Consider the following 23,789-nt stretch of genomic DNA (forward strand, 5'->3'; position numbering starts at 1 on the left):
AACAGCTGATCAACTTTATTAAAGTGGTTTCATTCATTAAGATGTAAATTTGCGATTTATTAGATTAGTCACATGCATTATGATATCACAATACAAAACATATCATGGTTATAACTCTATTAAAAACTACTGATCCAGTATTCTCATCTTTTATATCTGAAATTTTTTTTAAATTGATTGAAACAATAAGAGCATGTAGAAAGCTTGGTGTCGTAGAATTTTGTAAATAAAGTCTGCAACACGGAAAGAGCTGTGGTCAAACAATTTATCACTATGTGCAAGAGAACACGCACACATCAAAGTATAACAGGTTCATAGTAATGAGCATTCCAACCTTGGGGCGTCGCAGTGCCCCTTTTATAACATCACACAAACTCTATGTATCTTTTCAGTTACAACAGTCTTTTGTCCAACCCAGGCTGTTGCTGAACACAATAATGTATGGGTTGCATGCATGCAAAGGTTTTACAAAAATCATACAGTGAAGTTCTAACAACGTAAATCTAAATGTGAGGGTTAACTAGAATTTTCCCATTACATTCGAAAAATCCTATCAAAAAGAGAAATCAAACATTTCGATTCATTTTATTGAGCTCAGACTTGTAGAAAATGCAGAGGACCTGGTTATGAACTGAGCTTCAGAGAAACACAGCATACTGGTGTTCACTGTGAAGCTTCCATCTTTAAAGGACTGAAGAGGATGCAGTTTACAACGAATCATTTAGAGCAGTTTAAAACATCAACTGATTGAATCCATGAATCTGAAAACGAGTGAAAGAGACAGACATATACAGACTGAACTATCTGCTCAACTGTCAGAGTGTTTCTCTAACCGGAGGACACTCTTAACACTCAACTCAGCACAGAGTCACTGAGGAACCAGGAGACCAGAGTCTAAACCCAGGATAAAGAGTTTCAGTGAATGTGGTGTTGAAGGTGTGGAGGTGGATCAGAGTGTCAGAGGAGACTCTGTAGAAGGACAGAGTGCCAGCAGGACAGTCCACATACACTGCTGCTCTGTTAGAGACAGAGGAGGAGGAGGAGGAGATCCATGTTTGTCTGTTATTGTTCCAGACAGAACGAGGACCATCATCATCAGAGCAGCTGAGACTCCAGGACTGATTGTTGTATCCAAACAAGCAGTCTTCACTGTCTCCTTTCCTTCCGATTCTTCTGTAACTCACTGATATATAAACGTCTCCTCTCCACTCGACCTCCCAGTAACAGCGACCAGTCAGACCATTTCTACACAGCAGCTGGTAATGAACATTAAATCTGTCTGGATGATCAGGATATGACTGAACCTCCTTCACACGTGTCACCTTCTTGTTGTTGTCATCAGACAGTTTGATGTTTGTGTTTACTGTGTTTGTTTCAATAGTGAGTTGACAGGAATCTGATGGAGAGAACAAACACAATCCAGTTGCAGTTATTGATCCATCATCTGTTCATTGATTGGCACTTTGATTATGATGCCTGACATTAGAGATGTGAATGAGTGATGTGACAGTTTGAAGATTGTTGAATGTGTGCTGCTTTGTTTTCATGAATCACATTAAAAACACACTTACATTTCCTCAGACCTGGTCTCAACCATCGGACTCCAGCAGGCTCCATCCTGAAAGGAGGAGCACAGTCTCTTTCAGCATGCATACATGGGTATTACATGGCTCTCATACACATACTGTTAGACACTAATAACAGACCAACAGATTTTCACAAATACACTTCAATCCACATGTGGACAAACTGCTGACTATTTGGACTGATCCTGGATCTGTCAGTACACCCTGTATTGAATTAAATTCAAACTGTGACCTTCATTATCTTTATATTTCTCGTCTGTTTAGGCTTCTTTGTAGTGTGTAGTGTGTAGGGCTAGGGCTACAGGCTTTCAGTCAGTAGCCCTACCACTGTTCCTTCACAAATCCAAAGTTTGTTATCCTTAAACCAAATCCTTAATCTGAGCATAATTAGCATCAGCAATACGATCCAGTAACAATTCAAAAAGCCACCAATCCTCACACATACACATCATCCAATCAGCTCATCTCTCACCAGCCAAACACTCTCTCATCATCTGCACCTGTGCTATGCTCCCACCTGTCTCTGTGTTTGCAGGTAGCTCCCAGTGTATATACTGTCCTCTTTTCCTGTGCCTGCTTTGGATTTCTGTTTGATGGCATTTGTGTTTCATCATTTTACAGTTTTGCATTTCGACCATTGAAAGCCCCTTTTTATCACTTCCTTCCTGCCTATCTTCCACCTCAGTCATTTCTAACTATATTTCTTTATTGCATTGTTTTCAGTTCTATGATTTAGCATATTGGCTTTTCAAAGCAAATTTCGACTTTTGTCTATGAGAAGCACTAGAAACACATACATGCATTTCTGCACTGCTGCTTACCTTTAAATATATAGAGAGCATGCCCTCATAGTTGTCAGCTTCTATCACAGCTGTCAATATAAAAGTTTATCTAAATAAATGTGGGTGATCGTGGCTCAAGAGTTGGCAGTTTGTCTTGTAATCGGAAGGTTGCCAGTTCGAGCCCCGGCTCGGACAGTCTCGGTTGTTATGTCCTTGGGCAAGACACTTCACCCGTTGCCTACTGGTGGTGGTCAGAGGGCCCGGTGGCGCCAGTGTCTGGCAGCCTTGCCTCTGTCAGTGCGCCCCAGGGTGGCTCTGGCTACAATGTAGCTTGCCATCAGCAGTGTGTGAATATGTGGATGACTGAACGTGTAAAGCGCTTTCGGGGTCCTTAGGGACTAGTAAAGTGCTGTACAAATACAGGCCATTTGCCATAAATAAATAAAGTGAGGCTAACAGTTTCAAAAGGTTCCAATAGTTGTTTTAATCTAGGATAAGTATGTCCTCTGCCTCTCTATTCGAATATTAATGTAATTTTCACTGTAAATATATTGAGATATTTACAAATTGTTTCTGGAAATGCTCTCACTAGACACCTCGTACATATATATTGCTTGTTGATCAGTTCGTGTCACGTGCATGAAGCAAATATTGGACATTCTCTCCATACCTAAGTGTGTTCAGTCTCCAGCATGGATCCTTCAGTCCAGCCGACAACAGCTTCATTCCTGAGTCTCCTGGATGATTGTAGCTCAGGTCCAGCTCTCTCAGATGGGAAGGGTTGGAGCTCAGAGCTGAGGTTAGAGAAGTACAGCCTTCTTCTGTGATCAGACAGCCTGACAGACTGCAGATGCGCAAAACAACAAACCATTTGTGAACAATGAACAAAATCACCTAATCCAGCTCTAACTGTGAGTTTTAACAAAAAGGAAAGTTTGAAGGTGATCTTGAAAGTAGAGAGGGTGTCGGTTTCCTGAACTCAAACTGGGAGTGGCTTCCACAACATGGTCAACATTTTTTTTTTGTATTAGCTGGTTTGACAAAACTTAAAATTCCAGTTACAGATGATAAGCATCATCACAGTCATCATTTCTCCGTTAACCAAGGCTTTCTGCCTCAGGATCTGTGCACCCTCACATACCAAGGAGCATTTTAAACATTTCACGAAATGGAAGGACTGAGCAAACCCTATAGATGAACTGGTGCAAGAGATTGTAAAGGACATAAAATAAACAGTAAAACTCCACTCTTTGGATGCAAATATGATTTTTTTTTTTTGCTGCAGAAACTTATAAACCTTCTTAATTTATGAACATCAAGAATGCACTGAGTGGCAAAATAAATATTTTAACTAAAATTCAGATATATTATTTTGCAGCTTAGAGCATGCTCAGTGCTACTATCTATTCCTAACATGATAGCTGCACTTCAGAACCATAACTTACACATATTTAAATACTACATGATACACACTACATTCAGTTCTGACACCCGTGCACACGCTAACTAACAAAAGGTGGAAATCAAATCAGTTTTTCACCAGATCACAGTCAACGTCGAAAAGCAAAGACACTTTTTGAAATCTGGCAGCAATCAAAATGGCTTCAAAAACCAAGGCCTTGTTCCCTGAGTCTGACAAAAAGCCACAGACAGAGCAGCAGGTATATTCTTGCCTCAAAGTCCATCTTTGTTGTAGCGGTTGTGTCCCATTTAATTCTGTCCATAGAAGCTTGGATGCATTGGTATGACAACAACCATGCATGATATTTGGGTGATGCATGACATTTGGCAGAATTTCGCCCCGTCGTCAGTGGTGTAGCAACTGCACGCAGCGGCCACTCTGGACCAAAATGGTGCTGTTTTAGTATTTTTTCTGTCACCTTATAATCCCAAATTCTGAGCCATTCTGAACACCAGAACAAGTGGTGTTCGGTTTTACCAACGGCAAAACACTCCTAAATTAGAAGCATTAAAGAAATTGACCAGGAACTGCTGTAAGTGCCTCAAGTTACTGCAAAGCCCAGGCCTCCAGTCCTTGTCATCACCTGATGCTGGTGGCCGGGGGACAGGTCACCGAAAGCAGTGTGCGAGGAAGCAGAAGCACAATAAACATGCAGGGGTCTGTGCTATGGTAAGAGCAAATCCAAGCCGGCCAGCTCTCCCATTCATCCTGCTCTCAAACATTTGCTCACTGGACAGTAAACTGGAATACATCTGACTCCAGTGGACCAAACAGTGGGAATTTAGGGACTGTTGCATCTTTGTTTTTACAGAAACATGGCTCAGTGACAGAGTTCTGGACACAACCATTCAGCTACACAAGCTCACCTCACTTTGTACCAACAGACATGCAGCTCTGTGTGGTAAGACTCGTGGTGGTGGCTTTTGTGCCCACATCAACATGAAATGGTGCAAGAACTCTGTGTTAGTTTCTAATTACTGCTCACCGCTGGTAGAGTTTATGAATGTTAGATGCAGACCTTTTTTTAATCTAATTTAGGAATTCACTGCTGTGCTTATTATAGCAGTGTACATCCCACCCAGTACTAACACTAAAGAGGCACTCTGGGAGCAGTACGGAGCAATCAGCAAGCTGTAGAACTCACACCCCGATGGAATGTTTATTGTCGTTTTTTGTCAGAGCAGCAAACACGTTAATGGCAGAAGAATCCAAAGCCACTTTCAGGACAGCGGAGACATCTTTCTCAGAACATGGACAAAACAAAAGAGATGAGTTGTCAACTTCAGAAGAGTGATCGCTGTCCACTGAATCCTCTGTGAAGGTCGTTAAGATCACCAAATTCCTTGGTGTCCACCTGAGAGAGAACCTCTCGTGGTTCCTCATTACCAGCTCCATAATTAAGAAGGCCCAACAGTGTCTCTACCTACTGCCTGCTACCAACTTGACTTGACTTGGCTTGATAGATAGTACGATTGCAATGGAAAACCAGTTCATCTGAATTGATTTGTGGTAAGTCGATCCGAGTAGATACTAATGGAAAAGGGGCTTATGTATCCAGGTTTTATGAGGAGAACATGATATGTTGAATTAGTCCAGCAGCTTAAAGTGTTATTCCATCTTCCATTTTAAAAATTAAACTGAATACCTTTGCCTTTGGGTAGCTGACATTTCACCTTCTATTATGGTTCATTCTATTATGGTTCATTCAGTTTTCAGTTTATATAACCACCTCCAAAAGTTGAATCTGTTCATCTGGACGTAGCGTTTTGTGGGAGAAACGTTTCGTCACTCATCCAAGTGACTTCTTCAGTCTCAGCTGACTGCAGGTTTCCCCAAATGTTATAAACAGTACATCTGCATAATGACTGAAACCAGCCCACTGAAGGAACAATGGGCTGTGAGGTCAGTTCCTTAATCATAATTATGCAAATTTCCATGACCATTGATCAACAATCACTGACTAAAACCCACTGATCAAAGAACACTGATCAATGGCCATGAGTACCATTCACAGAGAATTGGCATAATTATGATCAAGGAACTGACCTCACAGCCCATTGTTCATTCAGTGGGCTGGTTTCAGTCATTATGCAAATGTACTATTTATAAGATTTGGGGGAACCTGCAGTCAGCTGAGACTGAAGAAGTCACTTGGATGAGTGACGAAACGTTTCTCCCACAAAACGCTACGTCCAGATGAACAGATTCAACTTTTGGAGATTTACTTCCCTGGATGATTGAGAATGCATCTAGACGTTTATATAACCACAAATGTTCCCTCAGTGACTCAATGACTTCAATAATCATTGCTGGATCTTAATCCTCATTTATATTTTGTCATGTGATTTGCAGCTTTATTGAGTCTTTCATTTCTCATTTCTGTTTTACTTCTGCTCTCAATGTCCCACCATAACCCATAGAAAGAATCACTATCCATCCAGGCTCTTGAACATGAAGCTGATGATGTTGGTGCGATGGAGATTGATTGTGGTTTCAACTTACTATTTATGTTAAGAAATATTTATCAAGTTACTCTTTATGCAGCAATATAATCAGGTTTTAAATGATCATCAGAATGTTTTAATTCTGACCTGAGAGTTTCCATTTTGCATTGTGGACTCCTCAGTCCAGCAGACAGAAGCTTGAGTGCTGAATCCTGCATGTCAGAGTTACTCAGGTCCAGCTGTCTCAGACTAGAGGACTGAGAGCTGAGGGCTGAGAACAGAGCTTCATAGCCTCTCTCTGAGAACTTACAGTGACTCAGTCTGAAAAATGAAAGATAAATATTAAACAAACACTTTTGTTAAAGTGCAATGGGGGTGCACTGAAGAGTTATTAGATTTAGCAATATTTAATGGTGTAACATTGACATTTACTGGGTAAAATGCACTGCTCCATAAAATACAAACAACATTTTTAAAAAAGGTTCTCAGTATAGTTGTGGATCAATTATGGTATTCTATGGTAAATGCCAATCCAGGTCCACATGGCAGACAGTGGATTCAGGACCCACAAGAGGATGTTGTGCCCTCAGACTACCCTCATTACGCCTGTTTCTAATTGTTTGGTCAGACCTGGCCTGCTGGAGGTAATTTTGCTCTGGCCATGCTCATCTTGTTTACACAAAGGAGCAGATACCCATCCAGCTACACAGCCCTGTCCAGCTCTCTTAGAGTAACTGACTGTTTGCTGGAATCTCCTCCATGCTCTCGAGATTGTTCTGGGAGACACTCAAAACCTTCTAGTGATGCATATATTGATGTCATCCTTGATAAGTTGGACTAAGTGTGCAACCTCTGTAGGGTCCAGGTATTGCCCCAGGCTACCAGTAGTGACACTGACTGCAGCTGAAATTGATTGAATTACTCACTCTGCTACTAAAAGGATCAGAAAACTATTGGAGATGTTTGACTGATGATGTTATATTCTGATTAAAAAATGTTGCTCTATTTTATGTCTTTGTTTTTTCGAGTAGTGCAGTTAGTAGTTATTGCCCAAAAGATTGATTCTGTTCATGTGGAAGTAGCATTTTCAGTGGGAGAAACATTTTGTTTTCATCCAAGTAATTTCTTCAGTCTCAGCTCACTGCATGTTTCCACAACCTTATAAACAGTATATTTATACAGTAATTGAAACCAGCACACTGAATTAACAATGGACTGTGAGGTCAGTTCCCCACTTCCTGATGATTGAGCATGCATGAAGACATATATTCTTATTGGTTAATTCTGACAATTGACAAAAAGCAGAATATCACTTGCACTGACCTCAGAGTATTCAGTTTACAGTGTGGACTCCTCAGTCCAGCAGACAGAAGCTTCACTGATGAATCCTGCAGATCAGAGTTACTCAGGTCCAATTTTCTTAGAGTAGACGACTGCGAGCTGAGAATGGAGGACAGAGCTTCATAGCTTCTCTCTGAGAGGTTACAGAGACTCAGTCTGGGGGGAAAAAACAACGTTTTTACGAATCTTTGTTGTTTTACGTTAAAGAGGTTAGAAATGTGGCAGCTTACCAGAGCTTAGGAATAGTAACAACAATAATAACAATAATGATAACAACAACAATAACAATAACAACAAGAAGAAGAACTAAAGACTAAAATAACAGTGGATAAATGTGACCTTTATATGACTACTTGTGTTAATTCATAAAGAATCCAAAATATTACTTTATCTGACCTGATTGTTTCCAGTGTACACTGTGGACTGTCGACTGTAGCTGACAGAAGCCTCATTCCTGAATCATGCAGGTTGTTTATACTCAGGTCCAGCTCTCTGAGTCTAGAGGACTGGGAACTGAGGCCTGAGAAAAGAGTTTCACAGCCTGTCTCTGAGAGATAAGGGATGTTCAGCCTAAAAAATAAACAAAATAAAAACTTTGTTATCAAATTAAATAATTTCGTATGTTGAACCTTCACAAGAAAAACAAATGTCAGTGTATATTTAAGAAACAAAAAATATTAAAGACTTGGAATTGGCTCATTAAAACAATTATACTCCTAAACAGAAAACAGGTGAGGAGCTGGTAGATCTACTTACAGTGGTTTAGTGCATGCTGCCACAGGCATTAGTTTCCAAATTTAAAGATCAGCAATTATTCTAAATAATCCTCATTTATAACATACTGCAATTGCTGCAGCCTCTAAATATTCACCTGTTTCAGTCGCTGGTGATTCCATCTCAAGTTATTATGTGCCTGCTGCTGAACCATTTCTGATTTTCATCTCATGGTAATGTGAAATTGTTGCTTTGTGTTTCAAATATTTTATATCCATCAACCAACTTACATATTATGTATTCACAATATGAATTTTGATGCCAACATTAAATTCCTTAAAAATTATTCAAGATAAAAGGATATATTTAACAGCATTGTATTCTCTGTTATAATTAGAATACTATCTGGAAAATCCAGATTTTTGGTCTACTCAGACAAGACCATGTACTGACATTTTTGTTTTTGTGGTACAAATTGTCAGCTTGCTCAATCCAGCATGAAAGTCTTCTTTGTGTTTTGGGGTTTTTTTTTCCGCATTATTACAACTACATGGTGGCACAGTGATCAGCACTGTTGCATCACAACAAGAAGGTTCCTGGATTCAAATGCATGATCTGCCCTTAACAGTGTGAATTTTTTATTAGCATGTGTTCAAATTGTTTGTATGCTGGCTGGCTGTTAGCATCTAGGACCCTGCTATAAACTGCTGAGTACATAAAGCGGGAGCATCGTCACACAGTGTGAATCCTAAAAATAATTTAAAAAAGAAACAAACTAGTGGGTCTGGCCAGTACCAAAGTGAAAGAGCTGTATCAGAGTGATATTTTAGGATGTATCTGTAACTGTTTGAGTATAAGAGCCCTTTGTTTAGGTGGACTGCTGGACTCCTGGTGAAGGTTTTTAAGGAGGCGTTCACAGGGTCATATCTTGACCCACCGACACACACACACCCACACCCATGTACACACATACACACACACGCATAGCTACACATGCACACAGATAGGTATTCTTTGTTGGCATACATGCCTGATTAAGATGTCAGATGTTAATAAAACTGTGTATATTCATGTAAGCACAATAAAAGGCAGTGCTACAGGGGAGCTGACCAAGGATGATGGGGTTCAAGCGGCAGGAAGAGTGCTCGCTCCCGGGCACCTCCCTCATGCACGGGATCACACAAAAAGCTCTGGTGTTTGCCACTGCAGTAGATTGTCTCTTTGCTCCAGCAATAGGTTTCTGATAAACCTAACAAGCTGGACTACTGCAACTGTGATGAGACAGGTGAGCTAAGCTACAGTGATGAGTGAGGGGGCTGACTATGGGATTAGAACGATGCCACCTTAAAATGAAACAGAAAAAAAAATGTAACTGAAATAAATGTACTGAAAAATCTTGTATTGAAAGTGAAAAGAATTGATAGTGAAAAAGATTAATTGAAACAGTAATTTTTTTGTTTTTGCTTACAATTTTTTGTTTCAGTTTCAATCAATTTTTCAGTTTCAGTCCATTTTTCAGTTTCAATCTGCTGGCACTGTTTTGGCATCCAGGGTCACGCTTGAGGTATTCTAACCAGCATGTATTTGCATACATTATAGAGGCCACTAGTGCTACTGACCAAGCATGTGGAAAAAAAGGCAGTATTGAGAATACAGTTACTTTATTGAAATAAATGGACTACATGGCAATCTTTTTCTGTTTCATATGTTAGGCTATGCCCTCTCTATTTTTGGTAATTCCACGCCGGTCAATCTCAACCCCTACTTACGGCCCATGACTGAAGAAATATTTTTTAAAATTATTATACAAAAAATGATTTCATGTGAAGGCAGATTGTTACAGGCATAGCCATAAGGAATGTAGCCTCATGGGCAGTGTAGTCTGCGGGAAAAAAGGGACTCACACATAAACGGGTATGTTTATGTGTCTGTGAGTGCGACAAGGGACAAAAAAGAGAGTCGAAAAGTATGCGTTGTCACCAAGCAGAAACAGGCGATGGAATCATGTAAATAACCAATGCAGCCAAAAAGAGTGCCTGATGAGCCCAGTTTTAAGTACGCTATTTAGACTTGACTGTACACTGTGTTTGTGTTTTCCTCCAAAACAATAAATTCCATTGGAGCAGCCTTTAAATGCCTCCCTCTGTCTCTTGCTAGCAAAGTTGACCACGGCAACAAAGTATATTATATATATACATCTCTCTCTCTCTCTCTCTCTATATATATATATATGTATATATATATCTATATATATATAGATATAGATATATATATACAGTTAAGCCCATAATTATTCATACCCCTGGCAAATTTTGACTTAAAGTTACTTTTATTCAACTAGCAAGTTATTTTTTGACTGGAAATGACACAGGCATCTCACAAAAGATAATAAGATGATATACAACACGCATCATTGTGGAAAAAAAATATTTCTCAGCTTTTATTTACATTTGAGCAAAAAGTATCATGTCCAGAATTATTCATACCCTTCACAAACTGTCACAGTCTCTGGGAAAATCCAAAGTTCCATCCATTCCAAATAGTCAAAGCTGTTCTAAAGCATCCTAATTACCCTGATTAATTGGAAATAGCTGTTTTGATCAACTCAACAGTTGAAAAACAGCAGCTCTCTGCAGGTGGTCTGTGGACATTCATGGCTAAGACAAAGGAACTCAGTGAGGACCTGCAGCTGCGCATTGTGGCTGCTCACAAGTGAGGAATGGGCTACAAGGCCATATCCAAATGTTTTCAAGTTCCAGTGGCTACAGTGCAAAGTATTATTAAAAAATACAAGATGTTCCGCACTGTGGAAAATCTCAGAGGACGTTGTCGGAAGCCAAAAGTGAAACCTGTGCTGGCCAGGAGGATAGTGAGAGAGGTGAAAAAGAATCCAAGGATCACCACCAAGGCCATTCTGGTGAATCTGGGCTCTGCTGGTGGCAATGTCTCAAGGCAGACAGTCCAACGGACACTGTTGGGTTCCATGGATGCAGACCAAGGAAAACGCCACTTCTCCAGGCACTTCTAAGGCATGCAAAAGCTCATTTGGCCTTTGCAAATGCTCATCTGGACAAAGAAGAAGGTTTCTGGTCTTCTGTGTTATGGTCAGATGAAACAAAAATTGAATTATTTGGTCACAATGATGTTGGCATCATTGTGATCATTTGGCATAAAAATGGAGAAGCCTTCAACCCAAAGAACACCATCCCCACTGTCAAACATGGTGGTGGGAACCTAATGCTTTGGGGGTGTTTTTTAGCCAATGGACCAGGGAACCTAATCACAGTAAACAGCACCATGAAAAAAGAGCAATACATGAAGATTCTCAACAACAACATCAGGCAGTCTGCAGAAAAACTTGGCCTTGGGAACCAGTGGACATTTTAGCACGACAATGACCCAAAACATACAGCAAACGTGGTGAAGAAATGGTTAGCAGACAACAACATTAACGTTTTGCAGTGGCCTAGCCAGAGTCCTGACTTGAATCCAATTGAGAATCTGTGGAGGGAGCTAAGGATCAGGGTGATGGCAAGAAGACCCTCCAACCTGAAAGATTTGGAGCTCATTGCTAAAGATGAATGGGCAAAAATGCCTGTGGAGACATGCAAAAAGCTGGTCTGCAAATATAGGAAGCGTTTGATTGCTGTAATAGCCAATAAAGGCTTTTTTCTATTGATTATTGAGAAGGGTATGAATAATTCTGGACATGATACTTTTTGCTAAAATATAAATAAAACCTGAGAAATATTTTTTTCCACAATGATGCCTCTTGTACATCGTCTTATTATCTTTGGGGAGACACCTGTGTCATTTCTGGTCAAAAAAGAACTTGCTTGTTGAACAAAAGTAACTTTAAGTCAAAATTCGGCAGGGGTATGAATAATTATGGGCTTAACTGTATATATATATATATATATATCTATTGCGTTAAGTTACAAAGAGCAGAAGGTGGGAACACTCACCACTGTTTGACAACAATGTTGACGAAACGTTTTGCACCGTCAAAAAATTAAAATTGGCTACTTGATTTCACCTATCGCTGGTTATTTTTAGAACATAACACCCGCAATAAACGAGGGACCGCTGTTTACAAATACTGAGAAATATATAATTTGAATCCTTTCTCTGTTTTGCTCTGAGGCGCGGGGGAAATATATCAACAGGTCTATAAATAGCATCTACATATATATTCCATAAATGCCCAAGACATCTTGAGAAATGTAAATCGCCACTTGATTCATCCATTTGGTGGACTTGTTTTGGAAAAAGCGGCAGTGAACAAGGAGCGAATATCACATCAGAAACGAAGTGCCCTACAGGGGTTTCCCCACCAGAAGTAGCATATGCCAAGGTGCACAGAGTCTATAGAAACTGGGAAAAAAAATGCAAGTGAAAACAAAAAAATTACAGTTTCAATTAATTTTTTCGTTTCATTTTTCACTGTCATTTGTTTTTCACTTTCAATACAAGATTTTTCAGTGCATTTATTTCAGTTACATTTTTTTTTCTATTTCAATATTTTTTCAGTTTCATTTCAAGATGGCATCGTTCTGATCCCATACCTGACTGACTGCATTGCGGAGGTAACATTGAAGTAAGGTGATAGATATCCCCCCTTTTAAACGTGGATAGCGGAAGTTTAGGTGATGACAAGTCCTCAGTCTGTTGTCATAGACTGTGCAGAGTCGAACACAAAGTGCATGACATACGAGAGACTGAGAGAAAAAAGTATATCTCACAACAGCAAACCACAAGAAACATGAGGAATATGGTTGAATCTGCCAGCAGCTGCAGACAATGGGGAATGTCCTGGCGAGGCTGACTGTAACATATAGAAGTGAAATCATCTTCAACTGAGCAGTGCACTGATGCAGAGCAATAAGATCAGAGGAGAAATGAGGGAGAACTAAAGAGAGAACACTGGATCATCTCATGTGTTTTTGGTATGAATGAAACATGTCACAAATTTTTATTTTTCATTGTGTTTGTATTTAGTTTTGAGGAGTTGATTATAAAATGTCAAGTATAATATACTTCACATAGCGCTGATGATCATTTAATAAAATATATTTAATTTTTTAAGGGGCCATCACACATTACACTGTTTATGTTATAAATAAAAGACTGAACACATATTTACTTACAAAGCTTTGTTTGAGGCTTTGACCACTGGCAGCAGCCTCAGAAGAGCCTCCTCTGAAGCAGAGTATTTCTTCAGGTCAAACACATCCAGATCTTCTTCTGATGACAGTAAGATGAAGACCAGAGCTGACCACTGAGCAGGAGACAGTGAAGAGAGAAGTCCTAATGTCATATGCTGTTGGATTTGATCCACTAGAGAACGATCACTCAGTTCATTCAGACAGTGGAACAGATTGATGCTTTTCTCTGCAGACAGATTCTCATTGAGTTTCTTCTTGATGTACTGGACAGTTTCCTGCTTGGTCTGTGAGCGACTTCCTGTCTGTGTCAGAAGACCTCGTAGGAGAGTTTGATTGGTCTCCAACGAAAGACCCAGAAGAAAGCGGAGGAACAAGTCCAGGTGTCCATTTGAACTCTGTAAGGTCTTATCCACAGCAGTCTGGTAGAAATGTTTCTCTGCAGATTCTTTTGTTTCAGACTTCTGGGTGGTTGTTTGGTTTTTCATTAGATTGACTCCAGAATTGATGAAAGTCAGATGGACATGAAGAGCAGCCAGAAACTCCTGAACACTCAGATGGATGAAGCAGAACACCTTGTCCTGGTACAGTCCTCCCTCTTCTTTAAAGATCTGTGTGAACACTCCTGAGTACACTGAGGCTGCTCTGATATCGATGCCACAATCTGTCAGGTCTGATTCATAGAAGATCAGGTTTCCTTTCTGCAGCTGATCAAAAGCCAGTTTTCCCAGAGACTCAATCATCTTCCTGCTCTCTGGACTCCAGTGTGGATCTGTCTCAGCTCCTCCATCATACTTGACCTTCTTCACTTTGGCCTGAACCACCAGGAAGTGGACGTACATCTCAGTCAGGGTCTTGGGCAGCTGTCCTCCCTCTCTGGTTTTCTGCACATCCTCCAGAACTGTAGCAGTGATCCAGCAGAAGACTGGGATGTGGCACATGATGTGAAGGCTTCGTGATGTCTTGATGTGGGAGATGATCCTGCTGGCTTGCTCCTTATCTCTGAATTTCTTCCTGAAATACTCCACTTTCTGTGGGTCAGTGAACCCTCTGACCTCTGTCACCAAGCCGACACAGCCTTGAGGAATCTGATTGGCTGCTGCAGGTCGTGTGGTTATCCAGAGGCAAGCAGAGGGAAGCAGGTTCCCCATAATGAGATTTATCAGCAGCACATCCACTGAGGTGGACTTTCTAGGGTCAGTTAAGATTATAGTTTTATGGAAGTTCAGAGGAAGTCGACACTCATCCAGACCATCAAAGATGAACACAACCTGGAAGTCTTCAAAGCTGCAGATTCCTGCTTCTTTGATTTCAGTAAAGAAGTAATGAACAAGTTCCACCAAACTGAACTTTTGGTCTTTCAGCATATTCAGCTCTCTGAAAGTGAAAGGAAATATGAACTGGATGTCCCGGTTGGCTTTGTCTTCAGCCCAGTCCAGGGTGTATTTCTGTGTTAAGACTGTTTTCCCAATGCCAGCCACTCCCTTTGTCAGCACTGTTCTGATTGGTTCATCTCTTCCAGGTGAGGCTTTAAAGATGTCCTCTTGTCTGATTATTGTTTCTGGTCTGTCTGGTTTCCTGTTTGCTGTTTCAATCTGTCTGACCTCATGTTCATCATTGACCTCTGCAGTCCCTCCCTCTGTGATGAAGAGCTCTGTGTAGATCTGATTTAGAAGGGTTGGGTTTCCTGCTTTAGCGATCCCCTCAAACACACAGTGGAACTTCTTCTTTAGCTTAGATTTAAGTTCACGCTGACAAACTGAAGCAGGAATTCCTGAATAGCAAACATTAAAAACACATCAACAATTAAGTAATGTTTTTAAAAGTTGGCATAAAAATTTCCGTACTACATAGAAATGACTGTATATAAGTTTCTTCATCTTCATTAGTAAATGTTACATTCATCAAGTAGCTTGAATCTTTAGAGAAACCCTCTTACTGCTCTGCAGTTGGTCAGCAAGCTTTTCCTGCTTCATTTTCCTCAGGAAGTTTAGTGTTATCTTTAGAAATGCCTCTCTGCTGCTCCTCGTCTTCTCATCCTCCTCCCTCTGATTCTTTAAGTATTCTGGGTAATCTGGACTGAGAACCTTCTGGATCCTCTTCAGTTCGTTCTTCACAAAAGTGATGATGTTGTCCTCCAGCAGCTGCAACAAAATAGCTTATGAATGACTCAATCAGACTGAAGTCACTAAGCCAAACGTCAGATCCATGTTAGACACACTGACAATCCATTAGTCTACAAATAGCAGGATGGAGATGACTGTGAACAGAATAGATATTAATAGCTGCCTCCATGCTCAATGCTCTTCACTCAGTAGTGGTGGGGTTCTTGACCATCCTGCCAATTGTGATACCACCACTGTCAACTTCAATCTCCTAGATATAATCTCTTTTACAAGTGAGGGTCATCTCTTCTAGCATCTCTTCACTGACTACAAGTTTGACTTTCTCTGCGTAACTGAGAAATGGTAACAACCCCATCACTTCTCTCAATTAAATTAATTCACTCCTCCTGTTCTTTTTTTTTTTTTTCCATCTATCAGCCCTTTGGAACTGGCCGGGGACCTTGCAATAATCTATCACAACAGGTGGAAAGACATACTGGTGCAATGGTTGTGGATCCCTTACCGAGCAGAGCCAGGTCCACTCATACCCACCTGCTGCTAATCAGCTGTAGTAAGTGCGGATGCATTCAAGTCCACCGTGACCATCTCTTCTTCGCTCCTCACAATTGGCACATAGCGGGGGGTGAGGTGAATCAGGTTATGATCTGACCTACCAAGTGGGGGGAGGGAGGAGGAGCTGTATGTATCCTTGATATTAGCATACAGTAGGTCTAAAATTTCCTCTCCCCTGGTAGGACAGTCCACATATTGTCTGAATGTTGGAAGTGTATTGTCCAGTGATACATGGTTGAAGTCACCCGAGATCACAATAAAGGCACTCAGGTGCTGAGTCTGTAACCGGGCTATGGTAGAGTGGATAGTGTCACATGCAGCTGTGGGGTTAGCGGAGGGAGGAACATAAACAGCCACCAACATGACATGAGAGAATTCCCTGGGTAAATAATACGGCCTGAGTCCTACAGCACATAGTTCAATATCCAGGACTCAGGCCGTATTATTTACCCAGGGAATTCTCTCATGCCATCTTGGTGGCTGTTTATGATGAGAGACCATTTGCCTCCTGGGTACAACTCATCCATCTTCTAGGGATATGTCTTTCCCCCTAAGAGAATTGCTAACTGCCTGATGTAGATACAGGTCGAGAAGAGCTACAAACCCCAGCACCCTTTCATTAGCTCGTCCGCATTTCTCAGTCCCTTCCTGCCACCTCCAGAGCCCATTTCAGCCTCACCTCAACCCCTCGCCATTACATATTCATCCCCCGAGCCTCTACAGATAGGTTATTCATGGCTCATAGCAGAGGAGAGGTGTTTTAGTTCTAGGGAACTCACCAAATGGAACCCATCACGGTAGTCACATCAGGCAACCACTGTGAGACCCTCACATTATCTTCGCTTGGAGCCCTTTCTGCCTGGCAAATTGCCTCACCTCTCCACAACCCGCTGGTGGGCAAAATTCCCCTGCTGCTACCCCTCAGCCCCTAGATTCATTAGCTGTCCCAACAGATTATCATGGCCAGCAGGAAGTTTTTAACAAAGCCTAAGCACTCTCTCTTGCACCACTGTGCAATAAACCTCCTTCCTGGCGCTCCTCTACCTTCCAGCAGGCTTTACAATCTGTCCCATTGTAAGGCCGCAAATGTGTGGTGTCTCATTAAGCCTGCCTAAGTAAATGTTTAGTTATGTCACAAGAATGCCCCACTACCCTCTGTACAGTCGTGGCCAAAAGTTTTGAGAATTACGTAAATATTGGAAATTGCGGCTTAAGTGTTTATAACAGCAATTTGCATATACTCCAGAATGTTATGAAGAGTGATCAGATGAATTGCATAGTCCTTTTTTGCCATGAAAATTAACTTAATCCCCCCCAAAAATTTCCACTGCATTTCATTGCTGTCATCAAAGGACCTGCTGAGATTATTTCAGTAATCGTCTTGTTGACTTAAGTGAGAATGTTGACGAGCACAAGGCTGGAGATCATTATGTCAGGCTGATTGGGTTAGAATGGCAGGCCCGACATGTTAAAAGGAGGGTGATGCTTGAAATCATTGTTTTTCCCTTGTTAACCATGGTGACCTGCAAAGAAACGTGTGCAGCAATCATTGCGTTGCATAAAAATGGCTTCAAAGGCAAGGATATTGTGGCTACTAAGATTGCACCTAAATCAACAATTTATAGGATCATCAAAAACTTCAAGGAAAGAGGTTCAATTCTCGTTAAGAAGGCTTCAGTGCGTCCAAGAAACTCCAGCAAGCGCCAGAATCGTCTCCTAAAGAGGATTCAGCTGTGGGATCGGAGTGCCACCAGTGCAGAGCTTGCTCAGGAATGGCAGCAGGCAGGTGTGAGCGCATCTGTACGCACAGTGAGGCGAAGACCTTTGGAAGATGGCCTGGTGTCAAGAAGGGCAACAAAGAAGCCACTTATCTCCAACCCCCCCCCCATCAGAGACAGATTGATCTTCTGCAGAAAGTATGGTGAATGGACTGCTGAGGACTGGGGCAAAGTCATATTCTCTGATGAAGCCTCTTTTCGATTGTTTGGGGCATTTGGAAAAAGGCTTGCCTGGAGAAAAAAAGGTGAGCGCTACCATCAGTCTTGTGTCATGCCAACAGTAAAGCATCCTGAGACCATTCATGGGTGCGCTTGCTTCTCATCCAAGGGAGTGGACTCACTCACAATTTTGCCCAAAAACACAGCCATGAATAAAGAATGGTACCAAAACACCCTCCAACACCAACTTCTTATTTTGCCCCTTCTTCACCAAACAACAGTTATCAAAGCAAGCAAACTCTCCAACAAATTCCTTGTGAACATTTTTGTATCTCCTGAACTACGATTCTATCGGTCATTAACCTCATACTCTCCTCTTCTCCCTCTATATATTTCAAGTTTCCTATTCATTGTGCTTCCTCATCTCAGTGTTATGTTGGATATTTGTCCTCACTGTAAATAAACCCCTTTCACTGCAACAGCGTCTGTCTGAGTGATCTGCCATCACTTATGTAAAACCAACAGCTCTTGATTATACAGCACATGAACTGCATAAAACTGGTCACTTTCTTTTTCCTTCAATGTTAAACTCATTCTTTATTACCAGACTCCATCATCTTTCATTCTGCAAAAATAAGAGCATTGATCTTAATTATCTGTCCTCTAGCATCAACTACCTCATGGACATTCGCAAGTTCTCCACCTTTGAAGAGCTGGTTTCTACATGATATTTTAACTCCCTTTAAAAAGAGATGTTTCCTTTTCTGGACACTAGTTTACACTTAAATTACCCCAAACCAAATTTTAACCTTTTTTATATTTCTATTTTCACTTCTTTTTCTTCATCTAGTGTACAATATTGTTCAGTATTTTGAAAGGTGACTATGAATAAAATGTATTATTATTAAAAGCAGTTGTTGGGAGATCACATGACCCGTCGGCAGGATTGCCAGCATAGTTTTTAGCTCTGCACACATTGTCACAGTTTATCACGTATCCTGTCACATAAATAAGTTATCGATCTGAAGAATCAACTTGACCTACTCACGACAAAGCTCACAGATCTGGAGGACAGGGGTCACAGGAATAACATCAGGCTTGTTGGCTTACCTGAAATGATGGAGGGCTCCGATACAGTCAGCTACATTAAGGCTTATCTCCCCAAGTGGATTCCGTCGTCCTCTGCCCCAAATAAAACCAAAGGTGTCTGTATCTTGCTAAAGAAAAAAATGGACCTTACTACCAGGTATAGCACGAATGATGAAAACGGCCGGCTGGCACTTGTAACTGGCAGTATCTTAAACCATAAACTGGTATTCGTATCTGTATACTGTCCAAATGAGCCAGACAGAGATTTTTTTTACTTATATTGCCAATACACTATTAGAATACAATGATTATTCCATAGTATTGGGTGGAGACTTCAATGCCGTCGTCAACCCCGTTTTTGATAAATCGCATCCAGATGCAGTAGTTAATCTCTCATGTTCTCTGTTGAATACACTTATAAAAGATCTTAATCTCATCGACCTTTGGCGGATGCAGAATTTCGACTTTAGGGATTATGTATTCTTTTCTAATAGACATAAGACATTCTCTAGGATGGACTATATTTATGTTAGTCCTTCCTTAGTGTCAGGTGATACATCTATTTCTATTCAGCCAATCTTGATATCGGATTATTCAGCTTTGTTATGGTCTGTCGATCTGCCCAATACAAAGAATAGGGCCCCCAGGTGGGGCTTTAATACGTCTCTATTAACTAACACTACCTTTCTCAGCCTGCTTAAGCTCCAGCTGAAGGATTTTTTAGATATCAACGCTAATGAAGATATTGACTCACAAGTCTTATGGGAGATTACAAAATGTTTCATTCGTGGCTTTTCCATCTCATTCTCCTCCATGTTGGCAAAAACTAAACTTGCTCAGGTGTCCAATTTAGAAAATCAGATAGAATCTTTACAGAATCTTCAAAAACTTCGTGTAGACTGAGTGTAGACTGATCGGACGATCAGTCTACACTCCTAGCTTCACTAAAAGAAGAATATGATGCAATAACCTTGTCCAAAGCAGAGTTCATCTTGCATAGAACTAGACAGAAGTACTATTTTGAATCAGAGCATCCTAGTCGTTTGTTGGCACTAATGCTTAAAGAATGTGAAATAAGGGCACATATTCCAGCTATAACAGCTGCAAACGGTAAAATTACGATAAATCCTCAGTCCATTAACACCACTTTCTCGTCATTTTTTGAAAATCTGTATAAATCAGATATCAATTTTAAGTATACTACCTGTAATAGCTTTCTCGAAAATTTGGATCTACCTCATATTCCACAAGCAGATCAGGATGAGCTAGAGGCCCCATTAACTCTAGATGAGCTGCATAGAGCGCTGAAAGACCTTAATAAAAGTAAATCATCTGGACTGGATGGCCTTCCGCCAGAACTATTTCTAGAACTTTGGGATACAATAGGCTCACTCATGCTTAGCTTGATTTTGCAATCCGGAACGGGTCTTTCCATAGAGACCAGAAAACAGCACTTATTACCCTTCTCTTAAAAAAGGGAAAGGACCCTCTTGAGTGCTCTAGTTTCAGACTACAATATCATACATACAATACCTCTGCTCACAACTGATCTCAAAGTATTCGCAAAAGCTCTTGCATTGTGCTTGGAAAGAGTTATCCACGTTTTAGTCAATGCAGACCAGACAGGATTTATCCGAGGGCGGCTTGCATCTGATAACATAAGACGGCTGTTACACATCATAGATGCCGCTAACAGCTATCAAAATCCATGTGCAGTATTCTCACTTGATGCAGAAAAAGCCTTTGATAGGCTAGAGTGGTATTATATGTGGATGATATTAAAACACTCTGGGTTTAAGCAGAAATTTGTTGCTATGATTAAAACACTATATTACTCACCTCTTGTTAGTGTCTTAACAGGGGACCTGATCTCTCCCCCTTTCACATTGCAGCGTGGAATGAGGCAGTGTTGCCCTCTCTCTCCTCTCCTGTTCTGCCTCTCTCTAGAGCCCACAAGCCATTAGACAGTCCACAATTTCTCCCATAAGAATTGGTGGTCAAAATCATATCATATCTCTATATGCGGATGATATTATTCTGTTTTTAGACAACTATGAGACGTCCATCCATCCATTAATTAAAAACTTTGACCATTTCAGCTCTCTATCTGGCTACAAAATAAACTGGTCGAAATCTGCCTTGATGCCTTTGAACGTTAAAGCTACATAAATTTCCTTACCCGGGTGTGTTCAGATCAAAAGCACTTTTACTTATCTGGGCATTTCAATTCATAATAGTATTCCAAAGATAAACAAGGACAATTTTACTACTATGCTAAACAAGATCAAATCCGACTTTCAAAGATGGGACAATTTAAAAACTTCGCTTCAGGGTAGAATCAGCACAGTAAAGACGAACATACTGCCACGGCTTAATTTCCTTTTTTTTTTATGTTGCCACTCTCTCCTCCTCCAACTTATTTTAAAGACATACACTCTGCGGTATCTAAATTTATTTGGAATGGCAAAAGGCCTAGGATACGTTTGTCAACACTGCAGCGGCCCAAATTGTTTGGTGGCCTGGCAGTACCAAACTTCGAGTTTTATTACTGGTCATTCCAAATCAGGGCGCTTAGTACGTGGGTCAACCCAGAGGCTACTGCAGCGAGGAAAATGACCGAATCTGCCAAGGCAGCACCGCATAGACTACAAGATCTTCTGTTTTCTAATGTACCCGCCAAAACGCTCTGCAACAACAACAAATTTGGACCTGTTATTGCCAACTCTATACAGGTATGGAGGAAAATAGAAAGACGGCTAGGTGCTCCAGTTAAATTTTGTAAAAACTCATGACTCTGGCATAATTTAAAGTTACTATGTGGCAGCCGACCATTTGTTCAACCCTCTTGGTTTTCACTCGGGATAAACCTTTTTGATGATCTATTCAACGCCCAAGACCTTTGTTCATTTCAGGACTTAAGGACACGTTTTTCCTGCATCTTCTTACTTTGTGTATCTGCAGCTCAGATCAGCTTTAATAGCATATGGTGTCCCCTGGGACTCTCCTCTTCCCTCTCATCCCATGCTGGAATGGATCTTGCCTAACTCTGGCAGACCCTCTGTTTCCAAAATCTACAACAAACTAGTGGAACACGGTATAAAGCCCCTGCCCATTGAATCTATTTGGGTCAGGGAACTGGGAGAACTACAGGTTAATATAGGCTGGGATACAGTGTGGTCTAATCTGAGTTTGACTTCTAAGAACCTGGCGCATCAATTAATTCATTTCAAAACCATACACAGAACATACATTACACCCTATAGGAGGTTCCAGATGAAACTACAGGCTACGTATCATGTCACATATGTCACATTTGCAATGATTCGTCACCAGGCACGTTCTTGCACATGTTTTGGGACTGTGCCGTTGTATCCAATTTTTGGGTCTTTGTGAACTCTGTGTTATCTGAGGTGCTGGAAGTTTTTTATATTCCCAATCCTGGTCTTTGTCTCCTTAATGATACCTCTGAAATCTCCTTAAAAAAAATACAATGCAAAATGTTGTTCGCCGGATTCACATCCCCAAAGAAGACTATTACAAAGCAATGGTTCAGTCCTGACATTTGTATGGAATCATTCTGGATACGATGTCTTATCCATGTCATTAATCTTGAACATACCACAGCAAAATTAAATAAAGCTCGACCCACGACTGTTGAAGCTTGGAAAATCTTCTCACCCAAAGTTATCTCCTGGAAGAGGCAATAACTGGTCATGACTTTGTGTTTTTGTGTTTTTTTCTTTGCTGTCCCTATGCCTTGTAACTAGGGATGGGTACCGGTATCCGGTGCCATCATGGCATACTGCGCAAAGGAGGTAACACCTTGAATGTGATGAAACACCTGGCGACGCATAGCGTTTTTTATGCCGAGAAATGCACCGTATTTGATAGCTTGCTGCGAGACCCCACAACGAGCACATTTACTGCGGGTGGGTTGCCTGTTATCGGACCCGGAGTTAGCAACATCCCCCAAGAACCCGAAGAGGAGAGTCCTGGCCCCTAGCCCTGCCAGTGCAGCAGAAATGATGACAGATGATGATGGCAGCAGCAGCCGTTCTTCTCTGCGTGAGTAGCTTAATGTTGTTCGTGTGTAATTTACGTTGCGTAGGCTAACCACGTTATTAAATTAATGCATGTAAGGTGAACTAGCAAACACCGTCGTAGTTACATGCGGCTGTCTTCTTGTTTGATGGCAGATACTCCCTTCACCCTGGTCAAAAAGGCTAAAATGACCAAAGAAAAAGTGGGAAACAGCTAAACATGAGAGGTTTTTGGGCAAAGTTTGTGTTTTTTCCATTGTTTAAGCACTGCTTCCAGCCAAGAGTGATACCATATATGCCTTATAGCTGCAGAAAAGGCTAACATTGTTATCTTTTTACAAAAAAACAGCTAAAAATGAGAGGTTTTAGGACAAATTTGTGTTTTCCATTCTTTAAGCACCAGTTCAAGCACCGTTTAAGCACCGGCACCGTTCCAAAAGTACCGGTTTGGTACTGGTATCGGATAAAACCTAAATGATACCCCTCCCTATTTGTAACCAATGTTTGCTTTGCTACTGCAGTCTACAGTTGTGCTGTATATGTCTGTACCCCCC

General features: G+C 40.9%; 2 protein-coding genes across 3 annotated transcripts in view; both read right to left on the reverse strand.

The window, feature by feature from the left end:
• On the reverse strand, positions 1-13,507 carry LOC100708028 (NACHT, LRR and PYD domains-containing protein 12). Its single transcript, XM_019352362.2, has 7 exons — positions 13,477-13,507; positions 8,012-8,185; positions 7,598-7,771; positions 6,422-6,595; positions 3,039-3,212; positions 1,572-1,618; positions 1-1,396 (listed from the first exon to the last, which is right to left on the reverse strand). The coding sequence occupies exons 2-7, from the start codon at positions 8,065-8,067 to the stop codon at positions 858-860; spliced, it is 1,164 nt and encodes a 387-aa protein (XP_019207907.2). The 5' UTR covers positions 8,068-8,185; positions 13,477-13,507; the 3' UTR covers positions 1-857.
• LOC112846146 (protein NLRC3-like) overlaps positions 13,473-23,789 on the reverse strand; it is a 16,248-nt gene continuing 5,931 nt past the window's right edge. For both annotated transcript variants that reach the window (XM_025905419.1, XM_025905418.1), the window contains 2 exons: positions 15,431-15,635; positions 13,473-15,265 (listed from right to left, as the gene is read on the reverse strand). In XM_025905419.1, coding sequence (XP_025761204.1) covers positions 13,473-15,265; positions 15,431-15,635 — 1,998 coding nt within the window. The remainder of the gene's footprint in view (positions 15,266-15,430; positions 15,636-23,789) is intronic.

Source organism: Oreochromis niloticus, linkage group LG3 (assembly GCF_001858045.2).
Source record: "Oreochromis niloticus isolate F11D_XX linkage group LG3, O_niloticus_UMD_NMBU, whole genome shotgun sequence".
NCBI classification, from domain to species: Eukaryota; Metazoa; Chordata; class Actinopteri; order Cichliformes; family Cichlidae; genus Oreochromis; species Oreochromis niloticus.